The sequence below is a fragment of the Harpia harpyja genome, chromosome 19 (assembly GCF_026419915.1).
Source record: "Harpia harpyja isolate bHarHar1 chromosome 19, bHarHar1 primary haplotype, whole genome shotgun sequence".
NCBI lineage: Eukaryota > Metazoa > Chordata > Aves > Accipitriformes > Accipitridae > Harpia > Harpia harpyja.
This window is the reverse complement of record NC_068958.1, coordinates 18,807,008-18,827,667: the sequence shown is the minus strand read 5'-3', so window position 1 is coordinate 18,827,667 and position 20,660 is coordinate 18,807,008. Positions and strand designations below refer to the sequence as shown.

Sequence of the window (20,660 nt, the reverse complement as noted above, 5' to 3'; positions counted from 1 at the left end):
ATTTGGAGCTTTCCAGAGCAAGGAAGGAATGACAACATCCCTGGTATGTAACATGAGGGTTGGGGGGGACTCAGCCTTGTCGAACACGGATGACCCCCATCCCTGGTGCCCCTCTTCGCCCTGAGCATTTAAGCACAGTAAGGCTGGGGGTAGCTCTGCTGATGGGCATCCAGCATCACATATCCCCTCGCCATTCCCCACAGCCTCCCCGTCTTCCATCACCACCTACGAGACATGCCAGACCTACGAGAGGCCCATCGCCTTCACCGCCCGGTCTCGGAAACTGTGGATCAACTTCAAAACCAGCGAAGCCAACAGCGCCCGGGGCTTCCAGATCCCCTACGTCACCTACGACGGTGAGCACAGGGCGCAGGCAGATGCCATCCCGGTGTGCCGGTGCCTCCCCGACCAGTGCGGTACCCAGGTCACCCCCAATTCACACCTCCCATGTATTTGGGGGGAAGCAGACTCAGGGACGGGGACCAGAGGTTTGGGGACAAGTGACAGCTCATGCCCTGACTGTGTTTTTTGGCTGGGTGTTGCAGAGGACTATGAGCAGCTGGTGGAGGACATCGTGCGGGACGGCAGGCTCTACGCCTCCGAAAACCACCAGGAGATCCTCAAGGTGAGCATGTCCCTACCCGGTCCTCGCTGCCCGGGGGACCCTGGCATGCAGGAGCATCCTTCCCTTCGGATGTGCCCCCGTGCCCTCCCTGCGCTCCTCCTCCTCCTCCTCCCGCAGGGGAGCACAGGGTGGGATGGTGACCCTCCCTCCGGGTTGGCTTCCCCACAGGACAAGAAGCTTATCAAAGCTTTCTTCGACGTGCTGGCACACCCCCAGAACTATTTCAAGTACACGGAGAAACACAAGGAGATGCTACCCCGCTCCTTCATCAAGCTCCTCCGCTCCAAAGTCTCCAGCTTCCTCCGGCCTTACAAATAGCCCCCCGCACCCCCGCTGCCCCCAGGCCGCCCCGCAGCCAAGGAAACCCTCTTCTCCCTTCCTTCTCCTTTCCGATTTTCTCCTTCCTCCGTTCGGCTCCGGCAGGACTGCCACCTCTCGCCCCGCAGACGTCCCCCCACGATTTCTCCGCCGCTCCCCGCAGAGCCGTGCCCCCAGCCGGGGGGGGATGCTCCAGTCTCATCCAGCTGCCGGCGAAGCCACTCCTCTCTTCCGAAGCAGCTTCTTCGTTTTAGGAAACAGAAGCACCGGTCCTTTCGCCATCCTCTGTCCTCCCTTTGGTTTCCTTTATGCCAGGTCTGTCCCTGTTCCCCGGTGCCACCAGCAGCCCGGGACATCAGGGGGGTCATTGTCCTTCCAGCCCATGGAGCTGGCACCAGCTGCAGCCCCACCAAGCCCTTTTACAGAGGAGTGCAAGAAGATAACACCGAATTTATCGCAGCGCCTGGGTCGTGGGTATCGGCATCGCTTTGCAGAGATCGGGGGAAAAGAATTTAAAAAAGCATACTTGATTAAAAAGAAAATTCAAAGGAGAGATCAGCAAAGCACGCCAGTGAACGGCAACCGTGGTGGCTCCAGTGGCCGTCCCGCCGGAGAGCCGCGCTGGCGCTGGGAGGAAAGCACAGCCAAGCCACGTTCCCGGAGAACAATGTCTGGCTGCACGGGAGAAAACAGGGAGCAAAGGAGAAGGACTTTCAGCCGGGTTTGGTTTTTTTTTTTTTTTTAACCCCACCCCAGACACTTGTGCCAAGAAACCAGACTTTCTTACAAGCTCTGCCAAAGAGTAACTCAGAAAAGCAAGCTTTGTGAAGAGCAGGAGTAAATGTTTGTGCACTAGGATATCCTCCTTTCTACCTTTTTCATATGTATTAAGTGCAATCATTTGAGTCTTCTTTATATTATTTAGAGGGAAGTGTTTTTTTTTCTACTAGAAACGACAATATTTATACCTGCCTGAGAAATGAGAATGTGCATTTGTAACAAAAGAAAAACAATCCACCCAAAGCAAACCCAGCCCTGGGCTGCCGCTGACCAGCAGGATGGCATTTTCAGGTCTTGCAACCTTTTCTGCCGCATTTATCCCCGATAAAACCCCCTGTTCAGGGGCAGGGGGAGATGGTGCCTCTCCTGCTCGGCGTGTGATGGGGTGAGTTTTTGCAAGGGGTCTGAGGTGTCTCGGTCCATCCATGGAGGAGATGGAGTGGCTGGGGTGGCTGTGTGCTTTTGGGCTGATCCTTCGTGGTTTGAGGGTTGTTCAAACCCCATTGCGAGGAGGATGCAAACCTCAGCCCCATCACCTGCTTGTCACAAACCATTTTGCTTCCCTGCAGGGGCTCAGGGATGAGTTGAGACCCTGGGGGGAGACCGGAGGCAAGTCCCGAGGCAGGGTTCGGGGGGGGGCATGCTGGGAGGAGAGGGGAGCTGCCCCTCCGCTCAGCCCCAAAATCACTCTCCCAGGTATGGAGATCCATGGAGGGAGAGCCATCCCTCCCCAACTCTGGGGAAGCTTTGTGCTTCCAAGTCCCTTCAGGTGCTTTTGGCTCTTTCTCTCCGCATGTGCTCGTCCCGCTGGGATGCTGCGGGAGACCCTCCCCAGGGAGCAGGTTGCGGATCCCGGGGGGGGGACAACCCCATCCTGCCACCCCCCCCCTTACTGCCACCTGCCTTCCCCGAGCTTTGCAGACAGGCACAGCTGGGAACGATGGCCAGGTGGATGTCACCAGTGGGTTTGTCCCCCTGGCATCTCCACGTGGCCAGACAGGACCCCCAGCGACAGGCGACTGCTGCCAGCGGTCATCCCTCTTCTTCCTCCCCAAGCATCTCTCCCTTTCCATCCCTGCCACCGGCTCTCCGCTGTCACCTCCCCATGCCTTCATCCCCATCTTCATCCTCTCGAAGACCTGGAGCTGCCAGGACTAAATGTGGTCGACTTGCCTACAGCTTTCCTCTTGGCAGGTCCTCTCCCATCCCTGTCCCCACTTGTCTCACTGTCCCTTTGACCGCATCTGGGGTGAGCCCTGCTCTTAATGAACCAATTATTTATTGCTCTGCACGTTCCCCTGGGCCAGTCCTTGCCGAAATCGGGAGGCAGCTGCTCACCCGTGTTTTCCCTCCTCAATCCGTGCTGCTCCAGAGCTTCTTCGGGGCTCTGTTAGGGGCTGCGGGCTGGGTGAGCGCTGGCAAAGGGGGCTGAGGTTTGTCCCCAAGATGTGTCGGTTGGAAAAGTCTGTCCTGATTGATCCCAGCTGTGGATTTATCCCTCCTGCCGCCCGGCTCCCAGCCTGTTTGGAAGCTCGACATCTGTGGGCTGAGCTGTTTGTCACTTGGTTGGTGTCTGAAAGCAGCTGCTTTGATGCACAAAAGCTGTTGTAGGGATTTGGAGGTGGCGGGGGGGGGATTATTGCTTTGGGGCAGTCGCAGTGGAGCAGTGACCATTGAAAGGGTCTTTCATATTTAGAAGGTTAAAAAAAAAAAAACCAACAGCAAAAATAAAAACAACCCAGGAATGACTAACCCCACTGCGGTGGCCCCGGTGCGATGCAGCCACTAGTGCCCACAGAGGAGTTCGTTAATTCTTTTGTGATTTAACAGTGGGGTTGCTGTCGCTCTGACCCTGTGGAGCACTGGGGCTCCTGGAGCCTCGGGGTGTCCTGGTTGCCACCGTTGTCACTGCACCGACCCCCTCTGCTCCCCTAAAGCAGTTTTGGAAGGGTGAGGTGGGCAGCACATCCTGCTGCAATAGCCAAAGCCACCTGATAACTTCTCCTCCTCCTCCTTTCACCAAATATATTAAATAAACCCCAAAAGAAGTCCACAGAGCCACCAGAACCACCCCACTGCAGTTCAGTCCCTCTCTTCACCCACACCCACAATTCAGAAAGCGTTTGAAAGGCTGAAAACTGCATCATCAGCCACCTCTCGGATGTATTGAATGTTTCGACACGGTGAACATTAATAAGGGTTGCTGGTTATTTTGTTTTTTTCATGTTGGAATATTTATATCTGCCTTTTGCAGTGGGCCACAACTTACCATTTCCAGCAAAAATGATTAATGAGAAAGATGTAGTTCATGAAGTTATTTGCACTTGATTAAAAGAAAAAAAATGTATCTGAACTTTGTAAAAAGAAATGTTTGCATTTTGTATTGTCTTTTTTTAATTATTAAATGGAATTTCTTGGTGTTGTGTTGATCTTTCAAAAACTGGCTCTGATGCTTATTTTAAAGGTTTCTAACAGCAGGATCCAAAGCTATTTTCATTGTTTTGTTCCCTCGGATGCTAAGACAAACTCTTTTCAAGGGCGTAGGGCTTTTTTTTTTTTCCCCCAGAAGCTTAAATCCTACACACTTCCATAAGCTCGCCAGTAATGTATTTATACAATGTATTTATTTATATACATTAATTAGAAGCATCATATCTCATTTTAACCCAGAACATGGAGTTGGACAGGCACTAGCTCAGAGGGGTTGGAAAATACTCTTTACCTTGGCCCCAACCCCTTTGCTGAGCTGTAGCTCCCACCCCACATACCCCCCCCAGCACCCTCCATTCCTCGGGATCCTGTGGGTAACTGGGGCCAGCTGGAAGACACCCATCAAGTCCTCATGAGCTGCTGCTGGGCAGGTCCCTGTGGCCCGTCACTGGTTGGGGGGGGGCAGCAGAAACCTATAAATGCAAGTGCCCCCCCCCCCCCCATGTAGAGAGGCTGTCAGACAAGGCAGAGTCCTACACACAGGATGGCTTCACACAACTGCAGCACAAGGTAAGGGTCCCCTCTGTGGGTGAAGTGCGGGATCTTGGGGCTAAAGCATGACTGCTGAGCAGTTCTGCCTGCACCACGCTCCTTCAGCTGCAGTAGGCACCTGTTTTTCTTGTTCTGGATGCGAGTGGAGCTGTTCTCCCTCCCTGCCCTGCTCTGAATGCAGGATGATGAGGCTTGTTCCCTCAAAAGCTCTAGCAGTCTGATACTCCACTTGAATTCATGTTCCTATCAGATCAACACAGCATTTGAGACCTTTCTTGCCACAAGGAAGCAAGCAGCTCTTTAGCAAACCCTTCCCAACAAGTTTTGGAGGAACACAGCCACACACAGCTGTAGGTTTCCTAAAAGTTTATTGCTGCCCAATTAGTACAGGCGCTGGGGCTTCCCCATGGTGCTCTTGATATACAAAGCACGCACATTCTGCCAGTTCTTCTTCAGCAAGGACACCAGAAAGTTAATGGCCAGGTGGATGTTGTAGACAAGTTCGTCCTCTGTCATCTTCACGTGACCGACAGCCACAGCCAGACAGAGCACCTGGGGGACACGGACACGAAGGTTACTCATGCAGGTAGAGGTTTTGCAGGGAAATCAAAGATTAGAGCTAAGCAACTGACAAAACAGCACAGTGCTGACCTAAACTCATCAGGCTATCAAATTATCTGATGTTCTCTCAGCTGGACATGACTTCTCCAGCTTATCCATGGGTGTTTCCACAGAGCTCATTATATTTGGCATGCGGCTCCCATGAACATGTCTGGTAGCATCTGGACATCATCTCTGTCCGAACAACAGCTTGGGTAGGTCTGGCTTCCTCAGAGTGCAAAGGCGACTTAACAGAAGGCAGGGAGCACTGCTGCCTCCCCAAGATGGGGAAACGGGAAGGACGTGTCATGAGCTGTGCTGAACTGGCGCTGGAGCGGGAGCAGACCTCTGGTTTAACTCCGCTCCCACACCCTGCTCATTAGGCAGCGTTGGCATGTGCCCTGCAAACCGCTAACCCGGCGCAGTACAGACTATTAGCTCCAAACTTCACTGCTAAGCATGGCGCCAGCTTTACTTTTTGTTTTGGGCACCAGCCCTTTCTTTCCGCACATAACGCACACAGAGGCCAAGCCTCTGCCTGCCAGCCTTGCCGAGAAGCTTGTAAGTCAATGTTCCCCACAGGCTGAAGACAAAAGAATTTACGAGTGAGCTGACAGGCCAAGTGTCAAGACATCGTTAGCTCAGTTACTTAAAATGCTCCAGCATTTACAAACTATCACATTTGCTGTGTTCTCCCAGTTGTTGTGCCCCTAGGCCCAGATCAGCTGGAGTCCAAGGATGCACCTCAGCGAGCAGAGCTGTTAATTCTAAATAATACCCATGAGTCACATTTAGACCGCTGACACAAGATTAAAATGCCTGAACAGGGTTATTTTGGTTTTAGAGAGTCAGCACGCCTTGACATCCCTTTTGACAGCAAGAGCAAATATCCGCAAAGCTGCTCCAAAGTTCACTTGCAGAGTCAGGTCCCAAACTCGCCTCTGGCAAAGCACTGCTGCGTGCACAGACCCACGGGGGCATGCCTGGCCCCACCCTGCAAGTGTCACCCACTTACTGTAAGAAGCATTAATTATGACTGATTGTGCTCAGCACTGAAACACCAAATTCATCTCCTAATTATGTGCTCAAAGATCTTTCAGCCACAGATAAATTACTCCTCCTTTGCAGCTAGCTGCTGAATGCTCCTTTGCTGCAGAGGAGAATGTCACCGGCTGCTGTTTTAGGAAGATGCTCGAGAGACACCTACAGCCCAGACCAGAGATCGCAGCCACATACAAGTGATCACCCATCACAAATAACCTTCAGGTATGTAGCTGCCGTGGTGAAGAAAAGCGCCGCGCTTTACCTTCTTCATCTGAAATTTGATGGTAGATTTGACCTCATCAACCTTGGCCACCAGGTTCTCATTGTGAGTGAGAAGAGAAGGGAATTTGCCGGCTTTGTTCAGACCTGGACCTAGGATTCGAGGAATCTGCTTGATCAAGGACTCGGAAGCCAGAAAGGCATCATACTTCTTGGCTGTGAGGAGAGAATCAATGTAGGTAAGGATGGACTCTCAGCTCCTCCACTGAGCTTGAAACTAATGGCTCAGCTGAGGCTGCACAGCTCAATTTCCCTCAACACGTGCATTTCAATGTTCTCAGAGTCCTGCCTACCTGAACCCAAGCTGGTTTTAGTAACATGTTAGAAATTACTCCTGTCACAACAGCCAAACCCACCAGAACCCAGCTTCACATTCTGACAGCATACTCTTAACCGTATTTCAGTTCATTTCCCTGAGAAACTGGCATTTGTCAAGCCACAGGTGACAGATGCTGAACTCGGAGCTCTACCAGGAGCCTCCTACTGCAGCCTGTGCATGTGTGGATGGACGGATTGCATATCTCAGAGAGCTAGCAGCTGTGGTATCCTATGTCATTTCCTACTTGCATATAGTTCCATGGCTAATTATGGATTGAGTGGGCAGTTTTTCTTTTCTGCTTAAGACATGTATCAGAATGACTTTGACTTTGCAGGAAGGGAAGGATTTTATCCCTTACCAAGTGAAAATTGGCAAATTTCATTCTATCCATTTAAGTACTGCAAGACTAAAGCAAACTTTCACCTCCAACTTTACTCAGCTTTTGCTGCATTCCAGCTCCCTGACCAGTGAAGTGAGGAACACCAGCTGAGGGTGAAACCTTCAGGTAGACAGGAACAATTTTCCTACACCCCTTCCTTCTGGAGGACAGCAGCCTTACTTCTGAAGGGCTGCACTCCTAACAGGTTGTTTGCTCTTCTGGGTAGTTTCTAGACAGGTTTCTGTACTTCAGGCTGACTCTGGTCAGCTTTCTATTCCCTGCAGTTAACTATGACATAGAAATCCAAGCACAGGGAAAACCATCCTGCTTACTCAGCCCTCCCAAGTTAGCCAGGGTACTCAGAGCCCGATCCACACCACCACTCACCCAGCTTCTTCACCAGCTTCTTGTTTTTGTTGAGCTTCTTCAGAGCCTCTATGTCCATGTGAGGGATGTCAACCGCTTTGGCCTCATCGCAGTGCTGCTGGTCCCCCAGCAAGCAGACCGAGAACTTGGGCCGTGGAGTTGACTTCAGCCTGGGGACAGAAGGTCCAAATTACTACGAACCGCCAGCACCACACACACTTCCATGGGATCCATCACGGAGATACCTTACCACAGCGCCTGGGAATCTTCCTCCACAGCTCGTAACCTGCCTTCTCCAGCAGGTCGGTGGGGACAGCCCAGTGGCCTCCCACACCTCCCCTCATGTTTTAAGACCCAGGGTAGGGGTCCGTCCAGCCGCACCCACTTAGCTGGGGTGCTCTGAACTACCCGTGCGGTTCAGCGCTGCGTCCTCCCGCCGTGGCAGCCGGCCTGCCCTGCGGCAGGGCCCGTGGCAGCACCGGGGCGGCGGCGGGGGGGCACAGGCCGAAGGCTGGGTGGGAGCAAGAGGATGCCGAACCTGACGGTGCCGGAGAACCGCTTGTCTTTCTGCGGGTCGTAGTTCTTCAGGCTGATCTGCAGCTCCACCGTCTCCACAAACCTGAGGGAGGAAAGGGGGTGCAGGTGAGGGCCCAGCGGGGAGACCCTGGTCCAGCGCCGGGGCCTGTCACACGGCCGGTCCCGTCATGGTGCAGGGCTTCTTACTTGCGCTTCTTGGTCTTGCTGCCCTGCAGCACCTCCTTCACCGCCTCGTACAGGGTGTCGCGGGAGACTTTGCTGCTGCGGGGGGGGGAGAAAGACAACGCGGGCTCAGGGCTGACCCCGCCCGGGCCTCCTGCGGGTCGCGGGGATGGAGGGGGAAGGAGGGGACACAAAGCCCCTGAGCCCGCCCGGGCCCATCCGCGCTCCCCCTCAGCCCCCCGCTAACCGCCCGGACGGCCCCGCAGCCTCCCGCCGGGCGCGGATGGCGGCGGATGGCGCGGCGGGCCGGCACCCACCTCATGGCGGCGGCTGGTCGGGACCGAAGGGGCGGGCCGCCACCCTGAGCGCTCTAAAGAGAGGCGGGAAATCTCGCGAGACTCGGGCTCGAGGCCATGCTGGGAGCGGCGGAGTGTGGCACCGTGTGGCAGCCATGTTGGGAGCGGCGGGGTGTGGCACGGTGGGCGCCATGTTGGGAGCGGCGGGGTGTGGCACGGTGGGCGCCATGTTGGGAGCGGCGGAGTGTGGCACGGTGGGCGCCATGTTGGGAGCGGCGGAGTGTGGCACGGTGGGCGCCATGCTGGGAGCGGCGGAGTGTGGCACCGTGTGGCCGCCATACTGGGAGCGGCGGAGTGTGGTGCTGGAGGGCCGTACCGCCTTCCCCGCCTCTCGGCTTCCCTCGGCGGGCAGTTCCCCGTCCGTATCTCCGTTGTTAAAGGAACGGCTGTGGTCTCTTTGCCTCCTGTCTCAGTCTACCAGGCCACAGCGCAGTGATGAGGGTACGCAACCCCGGAGCCCCAGCCTCCCCTCAGCAGCCGCCGGGAAGGAGACGGGTCGCAACCCCTGCGGGAGGAGCTCCCGGGGCACAACGCCTTGCTGCTGGGACAGCTTCCCCCTCTTGGGCTTCAGTGCTATTAAACCTCCTTATTAAGTTTCCGCGGGCAGAGACTCGCTGAAGGCCCGCGCTGCCCGCCAGCCGGGAAGCGCAAGGCTGCTGAGGGCAGGCTGTGCCTTTCGGCTTCAATGCCGGCACGGCGCATGCGCTGCTGAGCTGCGCGCATGTTGGCCGCCCAGCGGCTCTCTCCCTAAACCGGCCCTGCCAGCCCAGTTCCGGGGGGAGGGCGGTGTCGCGGCGCCCCGGAACCTGGGTGGCGGGCTGCCGGAGGCTGAGGCGCGGCGGTGGGCGCTGTCGCTATGCGGGTTGCGGGGCGGGGCGAGCAGGGGGCCGGGCCCCGGTGCATGGCGGTCAGGCGGCGGACTCGGTCCCGTCGGGTTTCCTCAGGTCGGTGCTAGTGGTGGTGGGGGAGGCCTGAGGGGGGGGGGGAGATGGCAGCCGGGCCCCGGCGAGCTGCTGCCGCCACCCCCCCGGGCTAACAACACGGGGGGAGCCCCGCCGTGTCTCCCCGCCGGCACCTGGGCCTGTCCCGCCCTGGCGCTCCCCTCAGGGCTCGCCATGGCGCCAAGCCCCGTCCTGCTCCTCAGGGCGCCAGGCCCTGCCCGGCCCTGCCCTGTCCCCAGCCCGCCCTGACGCGGGAGGCACGTCCCTTGTCATGCCCTGGGTGGCTTCCCACCGCAGCCTACACCTGGCTTTCCTCAGGCAGCGCCTGCCCCATCTCTTCCAGGGGGTCGCAGCCCCTCCAGCAGTGCTGACAGCAGTTTGCATGGCAGCCATAGCAGCTCAAAGGGGCCTCGATTCCCCAGCGGTGCCCAGCGACCCTGCTGGGAAGGAGCCTTTGCTGGGAAACGAGCTGCAAGTCCTCTCGGGAGGTGTCAGCCCTAAAAGCAGGCAGAATCTGCTGGAGCTGGAGAGGAGCTGTCTGTCAGGGGTAGGGAGCACTCAGGTTAGAGGGCACTAAGCGTGGCATAAAGCCCGGCTTCACCCCTGGGTGTTGCAGTGACAGACAGAGTGGTCAGACATGTTCCTGGAAATCAAAATGATAAAATATTAGGCTATCTCAGAGATTACTCATGAAGAATCCACTGCAGCTGCTGTTAAAGATAACCTATCAGCAGAGTGCCTCTTTAGCAAAATGTTCTCATGGGGGTGTGGATGTTTTAACATCATCTGCTTATAGCCTGAAATTCTGTTCCTCAGAAGGCTGGGAATTAGACAGGAAAGGGAGGAGAGAATGAGGATGCTTCCAGGGACAAAGCTCATCGTCCTGCCCCTGCCTCTTGCAGTAGAGGACACCCTCAGCCTGTAGGTTCAGACTATAAAGTACTCAGAAACCTTTCCTGCAGATCATTTGGAGGGTGGGAAGGCTTGAATGTGGCATTTGCACTATCTCTAAAAAGAGTCTGCCAGTTCACTGGCTTGATAAGCTTTATCTTGTATTTGTCTGTGGAATAGATTGTTAGCCCTGCCTGCCATCAGTATGGGAAGGGGTGCATCTTTTGTCCAGTTTAATCCTTTATAATCTCCAAAATAGTTTGCCATTCAAACCTTTCTTAATGTGCAAAAGTGAGTATACGTATGTTGGGAAAAGATAAAATTTGAATTGTTCTTTTTATTTAAGGCTTGCAACAAAGAAGACAACTTGCTGATCCACAAACCTCTTGCTCTGGGTCCTGGTGCTCTCTGCGAGCACGCTGAGTAAAGTGAAATTCATGTCTGAGGACCAGTCATCGGGGCAGGATGGAGAGCTTGGGCTTGCAAGCAGTGACCCTTAGTGACGGGACGACAGCCTACATTCAGCAGGCTGTCAAAGGTAATGGTTCATTTGGGCTGCAAAGTCTAAAAGTCTCTTGATTGACACTGTGAAATTAAAGTCAGACTTATCAAAAGTGCCCTCACGGCAAGTGAGCTCTCGTATATCTTGTATGATTGCTTGGTACAGGAAGCTAGCAGCTATCTGTTAGATTTGCACAGAAGAGTGAGGTGGCAGAAATAAAACATGCCTCTCATTTGGAAATAAAGATTTGGAGATGGGAGAGCTGTTGCTGTAGAAAATGAAGGTTCTCTTCAGACTAGAGTGAGCCCTGTTCCCCCCAGGGTAACTGGGGAAATGGGAGTTCACGCTATGGCCTGCAGGACCCTCTTCAACCAAAACTTCACCTGAAGCTAACCACTTACTTCACTGAGATGCATAGAATTTGGTTCACAGTAGTGCTTTTCTCACTCAAAGGGGTGCTGAGCTTGGCATTGGTTAATTGAAGAGATATTAGTGCCAAATTCAACACCTGCCCTTATTTTGTTGTTTGTGAGGTGCTCCTTCCTTCACCACCCACTGTTCCTGAGAAAAGGAACACGCTGTTTCCCAGCCTGTGGAACAGGATGGTTGAGTTGTGAGGCTTCATGTCCTGGGGATTGCTTTCTTGCTCTCTTTTCTGTGCAAACTCACTGCAAGTTTATTACATGTGTGGAGCTGGACTATCTTGAAAACCACGAGGTTTTGTGACCCCCCCCAAACATTGTGCACCAGGTGAAAGCAACCTGGATTCCTCTGCTCAAGGGGATAGAGCAATGTTCTCTCTGCATCAAATAATTTGCTAACTTAAACGTTATTACAGGGTTACTCAGAGTTACACTATTTTAAGAGTCCAGTCTACCATCAAGGGTCCTGTAATTTTTTTCCAAGAGTTCATCTTCCACCAAAGCAGAAGAAAATGAATCTTCAGGCCCTTGCTGATGCTGTTAAAAGCTCCCACTTTATTTTTTTTCTCCAGCACAAGTGTAATTGCTTTCTACTTTAGATCCAAAAAGCTTAGCACACCTCATTCTTTCTGCCTCTTGGCTTACAGAGCTGTGAAGGGCAGCCTGTAAAGAAGTGATGACTGAGGTTCTTTGTCTTGTATCCTCCTGCCTAGGAAAGGGGAGCTCCAGCATTTCTGGGAAGTTAAGTGCCTCTATGGCTATTCAGGGGAAAGCTTGATAAATAACAGCTTATAAGTAACAGTTTCGCTGTCTTCGTGCGACTGGTTTCCTTGTGAAGATGCAGCAAAGGGGACAGCTCATGGGACCAGGAAGACTGGACTTTGCAGGCAGTGCTGATGGCATTTTTTTAACTGTTTCAGGTGAAAAGCTGATTGAAGGGCAAGTCATTGAACTTGAAGATGGGACCACAGCTTATATCCATCAGGTGACAGTTCAGAAAGGTGAGGACCATAAATTCACCTCTTTTTAGAAGGATGTTGTAGATGTAACAGCAATTGTCTGTGTTCCAACAGTCGGGTTCCTTTATTAGTTTTAAGAAGTCCTTATAGGTGTAGGGGTTTTTTTCTTGCCCATGGTTTTGAGGTTGAATGAGCAAGGACATAGAACATGTGATTTCCTGCAAAGTTTTTAGCAGTCTGACAAGAAGGCAAATTTGCTGGTGGTGTGAGCAAATGTTTAAGTGTTGTTTCACCTGTGGGCTCTCTCACAGTTGTCAGTCTGACAGATCCCAAGTCTACAAGCAAGGCTGGCAAGCTGTGTGCTGTGTTTGTGCCAACTCTAGAGCCCAAACAAAGTTTGTTTCACGTGGGAGCAGTTGGACAGGAATTTCCTCTGAACTGTGAGATAATATATTACTTCTGGAATAGGTGTTTGGCGGGGGAGGGTGGGGATTGTTGGAAGCAATACCACCTTGGTCATTGACCCATCAGCCAATGTCACCTCTGAAATGAGGTGACATTAATTAATCTGAGAGGTGATGGGAATTCATTTCATGTGGGAGACACCAGAGTGGCACAGAGAAATACTCCCTGACCATGATAAGATGTAAAAGGGCAGGTAGTAGAAAGAGCTCTGTTGCTTTGTGCAGTCCTTCCTTCACCCTCCCAAGCAACTTCTATGCCACCTCCCTTTTCTGTTCTTAAAAAGTTGCTTGAAACCCACTTTGTATGCCTGGCTGTGTCCCTTCCCTCCCTTCATCCTGTTCCCTGCCTCCAAATGCACAAGCACAGTGAGATGGGTTTTCCTTCCTCCCCGTGCTGCCATGGGATATTTGTGTTCTCCTTTACTTACCCCTGTGCCAGAGCCGTCATTCTTGTCCAGGACATAGTCTGGCATTTTGGAATTAGTGAGATACTGCATTACCCCAGTGAGCTAAAGAAGTGTGGTGAATCTATGCATGAAGCCTTAAAAACCTCATAATTCATGTCAGAAGGGCTCAAATGGTGTCTTAAAACCTATAGTTGTGGTTGACCTTCAGTGCAAGCAGGCAGCCCTGCTGTATCCTCTTCTGTGGGTGTGAATACTGTAGGGTTCAGGAACTGATGCAGTATCCCCTCCATCCCATCTGAGTCTTCCAGTAAGGTGGGTGAATTTTTTTCTTTAGAGTCTGTGGCTTTTGAAGACGGTCAGCCAGTGGTGTTGGAAGATGGCAGCATGGCCTACATACACAACACGGCTAAAGGTAAAGAGTGTTCCCTGTTCTTCCCTTGGCAGCTGGAGTAAAAGCTGCTAAAGTGTCACAGATTTCCAAGGCTGTAGGTAGTCCAGGGAGATGAAGAGTGCCTCGCACTCAGCAGCTCTTTTACATTTGATTTTATTCGTTTCCTCTTGTAGAAAGTTATGACCCCAGCACCTTCGAGGCCATCCAGCTGGAGGATGGCTCCACTGCCTACATACATCGTCCTGTTATCATGCCACCTGGCAGCACCATCCTGGAAGTGCAGGCAGAAACTGGGCTAGAGGAGTTGGCTGGAGAGGAGGCAGACGATGCCTTTGATGTTGAGACCATTAATGCATTAAAGCAGTACACCAGTAAGGTGAGGAAGCAACACTTCTTTCATGGTCTGCCAGCAGCGCTGAGGGGCTGGTGTAGTAGTCCACCTTTGGCCTGGGGTTTAAGTGTCCTCCTTCATTAGTACTTCGGTATATTTGTTTTTCAGCAGTGCCAGCTTTGAGAAGAGAAACTGGACAGGGCTCCAGTGAGAGTGCCACCGCTGACAGGTGGCTGACAGTTAAGGACCTAGAACGGAGCAGTTTCCTGCTGGACCCTCTAGCTAGTTCCTACAGAGTTCTGGGCCTGCCACCCTTAACCTGCTGCGGGCCCAGATTTGGGAAGAGCAGAGAGCTGCTGTGATACAGCTTGGATTTTTTTTTTTCTTGCTTTAAATGTCCCTCCTTGTAGGTGTTCTCTTTCTGTTTGCCTGGGTTTCTCATAATGCCATGTGGGTTTGATGTTCTTTTCCACAGATGATTCAGGCAGCAGATCGAGACTAGCCTTTTACATATCAGGAGTTGCTAAGTTATGGCCACTGTTCCCCATGTTGACAAAGGCCTCAAAAACCAAAATAGCTTCAGATCCTAATGTGTTGTCACTGCAGTGCCCCATCTGAATGTCTTGGGTGCTACCATTTTCTCCCATCTTCATGGTGGTGTGTGAGAAGGGGCTACCAGGAGTGTACTGACACTGCTCAGCTGGGCAGCATTAAGATTTGCCGATGGAGACCTTTCTGCTGTGGTAGGACCAGCCTCCCCTAGCTCTCTGGAGAAGAGGGAAGTGGCACTGCTGATGTGAATGCCTTCCTGCTTGGGTTGCTGCACGAACAGTGCCTGTGCTTCTTTACTTGCAGGTGTCTGATGAGGAAGAGGAGGGAGTGACAGACACCTGCTGTATGAAGAGTGAGGACTCCAGCAACATCCCTTCCCAGGTCTGAATTTTTCAGTGATGCATTTCTGAAACTAGGCCGAACTTCTCTTGATGCAGAGTGCTTTGCCAGCTAGTAATTAAAAAAGCTTTGTGGCTTCTCTGCAAGGTTAGCAAATATATTAGCTGCAAGTTTTACAAACGAACTAAGTGAAGCACAGAGAGGTGAGTTACATGCCTGAGAACACCCAGTGAGCTGGGAGGTGGGAATGGGAAATGCTGGTTCCTAGACCCTTGCCCTGTCACCTGGGTTTTACCATATGTGCACAAGTTGTGTTTGTAGGAACAGGTTTTTGTGAGAATAACTGAAGGAGTGCATATGTATGGCAAGGAGGGAAATGATTTGTGTGGGCTTTGCGAAGCCTGCTGTAGTGGCTCGCTGAATTAATTTCCATATGTCTCTCAGCAGGATTTGCAGGAGGAGGAAGTGCACAGCAATGAGAAGGGGCAGCAGGCTGGCAGTAGAGCTTTCCGTTGTGGGTACAAAGGCTGTGGCCGCCTCTATACCACTGCCCACCATCTAAAGGTAAAGCAGGTAACATGCAGCCATGCAGTGTGCAGACCAGACATGTCCCCATGTTACAGTGCCAGATCAGAATGCTGCTATACAAAAGGCTGAGTTGTGTGCTGGGCTCCCCAAGAGATCCAGGTGTATTACTTGGCCAAGGTGAAATCCAACACAGAACTTCAGATTCTCTCCACCAGCTAGATTTCTTCACACTGTTTTCCTTCCTCCTTGTCTTGGACCTCATTTTAGGGACCTGTTCTTTCTTTTCCAGGTACATGAACGTGCTCACACAGGTGACCGGCCATATACATGCGACTTCCCAGGCTGTGGGAAAGCATTCGCTACAGGTAACAATTTCTCTTTTGAGCAAATTTTGTTTTCTGTCCAGTCCAAACCACTCTTGAGTATCAGCCCTGGGTTTTTTCCAGCAGAGTGCAATGAGCATAGCTTTTAAACCATTCTGAGAAGGAATTGCAGCATGGGAGACTGCCTGGGACTTAATTGATTATGGACAGATTAAAGGAGTTACAGGAAGAAGCTGAGTTGTCAGTGGCGTTGTGAGGCTGTTCGGATATTTCTTCCCCTTCAGTTTTGCAGACACAGGACAGACATTCAAAAACGCATGAACTGAGAGGTTGTACGCAGCTTGCCATATTACTTCCTTCTCGTTACAAAATTAATTGTGGTTTCTTTCCTGGACAGGGTATGGGCTGAAGAGCCACGTGAGAACACATACTGGTGAGAAACCATACAAGTGTCCAGAAGACGTGTGTAGCAAAGCCTTCAAAACATCTGGTGATCTACAGAAACACATCCGGACACACACAGGTGAGCAGTGCTGGAAGAGAACTGAGCTGCCCATTGAAAGGGTCTCCAAGATAAAGTACTGCTTCAGCCTTTGTCCAGGACATGCCTTTTTGTATCTTGCATGAAGCAAGGCAGAACTGAAGTTGTCTTCAGACAGAAGTAGACAGATAGGAGAAGTAGTACTAGGGATTCTCAACTCGGTTATGAACAGCAGAGCAAAGAGGGTGGTGATGCCAATGTTGCTAGAGGAAATGTGCCAGCAGTTGGGTCTGATTTGAGGTCTTGTTGTTGTAATACTGTGGAGGAGTGAAGGGATACAGGTGTCCAGGGCATTCCAGGTAGCTGTGTTGTAACAGGACTCTCATCCACGTTACTCTGTCAATGCAGGCGAGCGTCCCTTCAAGTGCCCCTTTGTGGGCTGTGGCCGCTCCTTTACCACATCCAACATCCGCAAGGTTCACATCCGAACGCATACAGGCGAGCGGCCGTACATGTGTCCGGAGCCCAACTGCGGAAGGGGCTTCACCAGTGCCACCAATTACAAGAACCACATGAGAATCCACACAGGTAAGAGGAGGAGAGGGTGAAATGCAGACAGCTTCGCCCCAGTCAGCTGGCTGCACTCACAGCCTGTGGCAGCAGGGAAATCTGTGGGACTGAAATGGTCGTTTCCAGGCCAGGCATTGCAGGGGTAGATCTGGGGGTAGCCAGGGAGCTAAAGGAAATAGGAATTGCTTTGTTGGACTGATTATTGTTCCACTGGTCTGTCTCCAGCTATTCCCTCTTGATGGGGAATCCCTTCCCAGAGCATGAGGAGGGTGAGTGGGTTAAGCTCTGCTCTGTGGCCTCTGCCCTAGGAGAGAAGCCGTACATGTGCACTGTGCCAGGCTGTGGAAAGCGCTTCACTGAGTATTCCAGCCTCTACAAGCACCACGTGGTCCACACGCACTGCAAGCCCTACACCTGCAATAGTTGTGGGAAGACCTACCGCCAGACCTCCACGCTGGCCATGCACAAGCGCAGCAGCCACGGCGAGCTGGAGGCCACGGAGGAGAGCGAACAGGCCCTCTACGAACAGCAGCAGCTGGAGGGTGAGCAACCACTGCCCCATCACCTGCGGCAGGCTTGGGTCAGGCCGTGCGGCAAAGGGGAGAGAGATGACAGCAAGAGCCTGCAGCCGCTCCCCTCTCTCAGACCCAGGTCTGTGCTGTGGCCTCCTGCCTTCCCCCATCAAACCCAAATCTGTGTCACAGATGAGAGAAAAGGGCTCCCCATGGTCCTCGCTGTATGTCACGGGTCAGGAACAGACTCCTGCCCATCCTGTAGTACACGGAGAGGTAAAGACCCTTCTTCTTGTGCACTTCTGTGCTGGCCCTTCAGGCAACAGGCAGGTCCCGGGGTCAGGCTTGTGCTTTCACGCTCTGATTCTCTCACCCCTTTTGCTCTTCCCCTTCCCTGACTCAGCTGCCGCTGCTGACAGAGACTCTCCTATGAAAAGCCAGCATATTGCTTTCCTGTCAGAGATGGAGGAAGATGAAGAGGAGGAGGAAGATGGTATGCCTACGCAGGTCTCGCTTATCTCTCAGGATGGGACAGAGCAGGTATGGACACTGACACCCTCCAGCATGTGGAGAACAACAGTTACCTGAGTGAGATTCTGCCTCTACTCAGCCTTGGTGTTCTCTTTAAGGCTTTTTTTCAGTGTAAAACAGACCCTGGGCCTTCATGGGCTCTGTCTGTCATGAGGGCTCCCCTCTTACAGCTTTATCCCATTGCTGCAGTCTTGATGTGGAGGGTAAAGAATGGGTCTCTGGTCCCCAGCTCGCCTTCTTGCTGCACAGGGTCTTGCAGGTGTTTGCCCTGACTTGTGCACAGTGCCTGGCAGCGCTCACCTCCCGGACAGCTGTCAAGAGGCAGCTCCCAATTTCTGCTGACACAGGCTGCATTTGGAGATTGTTTTTTCATCATTTGTATACGGCAGTGCTTTTCTTGTACTTCCCTCCACCAGCTGCTCTTGTGCTGACTGGGAAAAACTCCCTTCTGTGGCATGGGGCAAAGGAAACAGCTGCCACGAGTAATGCTTGTTTCCTCTTGGTCTGAGATGTTTCTGCTGCAGCAGTGCACAGGCTGTCCCTTCAAAGCCTGGAGAGAAGATGCTAAATGGGAAGGGGAGGTGTGGTAGAAGGGGGAGGACTGGAGACCTGAGGTCTGTGAGTTCTCCCATCGATTCTGTCCATGACCCTGGGCAAAGTCCTTGGAGTTCTTTGTGCCGTAGGTCTTGCATGCAGAGGAGGAGAGTCTATTTCATCCTTACTGAGACCTTTGTGTTGCTAAACTCAAGAGTTGGGTAAGGCTTCCTGAGAAGCCATCCTTGCTGAAAGCATCCACTGTTATCCCACCCAGGTCAGTTTGTCACAGGAAGACCTGCAGGCCCTGGGCAGTGCAATCAGCATGGTGACGCAAAGCGGTGCCCTCGCCGTGCCTGAGGAAGAGCTGGCGGGTGATGACACACACACCGTGACTGTGGCCAACACTGCTGGCACCGAGACGCAGCCGGTACAGACAAAACTGGGACCTTCCCTTTTCCCTGTGGAGAAACAGCCTGCTAGAAGGGAACTGTGTTTTCTTTTAAAACACGATCATTTTTCATCTTAACTTTTCCTAGGTTACCATAGTCACTTCTGGGGCAGTAGTGTCTGAAGAATCAGCCATCACATCCCTCCGTCATCAGCAGGTGACATTGCTGGCTACTGCCAACGGCACCCACATTGCAGTGCAGGTACCACACAGCTCCTGCCACGTTCCCTTTTGTTTGCCTCCATCTACCCACTGGCTTCAGCACTTGCCCTCTCGCTCTGCTGCGTTGCCTCTTGCCCAGGGTGCTTGCTCCTTAATTCTCAGATGCCCTGTGTATAGAGGAGAGCAGGGCCATGCTCCTCGGATTGCAGAATGCTCCTTTGTAAACAGCCTTTCCCCATCGTAGCCATGTCTGTCTCTGCTTTGCGCCTCTGGTTCATACCTGTGTCACCCACTGCCGATCCCTCACACCTCTGTCCTGCTGGGGGCTGCCCTGAGCGAGCCCGCACCTCCCGAGCCCACCTTTTGGGAGGACAGTGTTATCTCTCTCTTTCCTCCACTAGCTAGAAGAACAGCAGAGCCTGGAGGAAGCCATCAGCATGGCCGCAGCAGCAATCCAGCATGAACCCGTAACACTTGAGGCAGCCGTGTCTGAGAATGGGTGCTGAGACCCTGCAGAGCCTCCCGGGCAGGGAGAGCCAGCAGCCTGAGCCTGTTCTCCCCGGGGGCGTCAGGAGCAGCAGGAACCGGGCCGGCTGGCGCGCAGAAGAGGTGCGGTACACGAGCGAGGGAAGGTGTCCAAGACCAGCGGCCAGCGAGTGCACCACGCAGGCGATGAGAGCTGGTGCCGGCAGCGCTGGGCTACTGGAGTGACGCTGTTCGAAGGGCTCTTCTCTCCATGGAGGGATGTCAGACTCTTGGCTGCTGCCTTCTCCTGGAGGCTCTGCTGTTTTCCTGGGCTCTGAGCAGAAACTTCCCTGCTCCTTGCCTTGGGCACTGACTCCCTCTGTCTGGAGGAGATGGCAGATTGTGTCTTCTAGTATTTATTTCTTCATGGCTGAGATTTCCAAGACCTGTCAGTCTTCTGCAGCAGGGGTGGAGCCACAGAGATTTCAGCAGTCTCTGGGAGTACAAAATTTTTTTGGAGAGGCACTTCCTGCCCTCTCCCTCTAGGAATGGTCTAACAGCTCCCCTTTCCTGCCCACCCCTCCAGATAAGGGACAAGCGGGCAGCATATGCACAGAAGCAATAAAGCCCCATCAAAGCAAGCCCAGGCTGTCCTGGGTTCAGCGTCTGGAGCGGTGACCAGTTCCTGACGCTGGAGCGAGCGCCCGGATGGGCTCCGACAGTAATTCTCCCATCTTTTTATCACATTCTGCTCTCAAGCAAACTTTGTTGGCAGACTCAGCACTGTGGAGCAGAGCAAAGCACTCCCTCCTCCGAAGCCAACCAGCACTTGTTGGGGGCTGAGCTAGACTTGGATGTAAATACTGAGTTAAAATAAAACAAATTAAAAGTTTTCTTTTTAAAAAAAAGAAACACCTTTCTCTCTTTCAGTCCCTGGGGCCAGTGGCTGGCAGAGGGTGGGAGGGATGTTACTGTTTGCAGATGTAAGGATTAAGGAAGTTCAGGAGATTTGTTGACTTCACCAAAAGTGCAGCGATTATCCAAAAACAGCATTGAGGAGTGATGCGAGCAAGATGAGTTGTAGCCTCTGAGCTCTCAGCGTGTCTTAGAGGGGCTAAGAGCTGTCTCTTGAATCTCAGATCAGGCCTTGACTCCTC

At 52.8% G+C, this 20,660-nt stretch overlaps 3 protein-coding genes across 8 annotated transcripts in view; 2 read left to right on the top strand and 1 right to left on the bottom strand.

The window, feature by feature from the left end:
- The window catches only part of SCUBE3 (signal peptide, CUB domain and EGF like domain containing 3), a 38,987-nt gene extending 34,920 nt beyond the window's left edge, over window positions 1-4,067 (top strand). For all 3 annotated transcript variants that reach the window (XM_052815777.1, XM_052815776.1, XM_052815775.1), the window contains 3 exons: window positions 204-356; window positions 546-625; window positions 794-4,067. In XM_052815777.1, coding sequence (XP_052671737.1) covers window positions 204-356; window positions 546-625; window positions 794-943 — 383 coding nt within the window. In that variant the 3' untranslated portion in view covers window positions 944-4,067. The remainder of the gene's footprint in view (window positions 1-203; window positions 357-545; window positions 626-793) is intronic.
- A 989-nt stretch (window positions 4,068-5,056) lies between these two features.
- Window positions 5,057-8,797, bottom strand: RPL10A (ribosomal protein L10a). The gene is made up of 6 exons (XM_052815116.1): window positions 8,709-8,797; window positions 8,416-8,490; window positions 8,231-8,311; window positions 7,714-7,862; window positions 6,612-6,784; window positions 5,057-5,257 (listed from the first exon to the last, which is right to left on the bottom strand). Exons 1-6 carry the CDS (start codon window positions 8,711-8,713, stop codon window positions 5,087-5,089), a joined length of 654 nt encoding a protein of 217 aa, XP_052671076.1. The 5' UTR covers window positions 8,714-8,797; the 3' UTR covers window positions 5,057-5,086.
- A 757-nt stretch (window positions 8,798-9,554) lies between these two features.
- Window positions 9,555-20,402, top strand: ZNF76 (zinc finger protein 76). 4 transcript variants are annotated; one of them, XM_052815114.1, is made up of 15 exons: window positions 9,555-9,588; window positions 10,926-11,117; window positions 12,424-12,504; window positions 13,668-13,745; window positions 13,898-14,100; window positions 14,911-14,988; window positions 15,391-15,510; window positions 15,764-15,839; window positions 16,195-16,320; window positions 16,687-16,866; window positions 17,157-17,390; window positions 17,764-17,900; window positions 18,703-18,855; window positions 18,965-19,078; window positions 19,440-20,402. In XM_052815114.1, exons 2-15 carry the CDS (start codon window positions 11,045-11,047, stop codon window positions 19,542-19,544), a joined length of 1,758 nt encoding a protein of 585 aa, XP_052671074.1. In that variant the 5' UTR covers window positions 9,555-9,588; window positions 10,926-11,044; the 3' UTR covers window positions 19,545-20,402. The 4 variants fall into 4 exon arrangements, with proteins under 4 accessions (XP_052671074.1, XP_052671072.1, XP_052671075.1 ...); XM_052815112.1 differs by lacking the exon at window positions 9,555-9,588 and adding an exon at window positions 9,622-9,691; XM_052815115.1 differs by lacking the exon at window positions 9,555-9,588 and adding an exon at window positions 9,624-9,691 and having other exon boundaries at window positions 15,394-15,510; window positions 19,440-20,401.
- The last annotated feature ends 258 nt before the right edge of the window (window positions 20,403-20,660 follow it).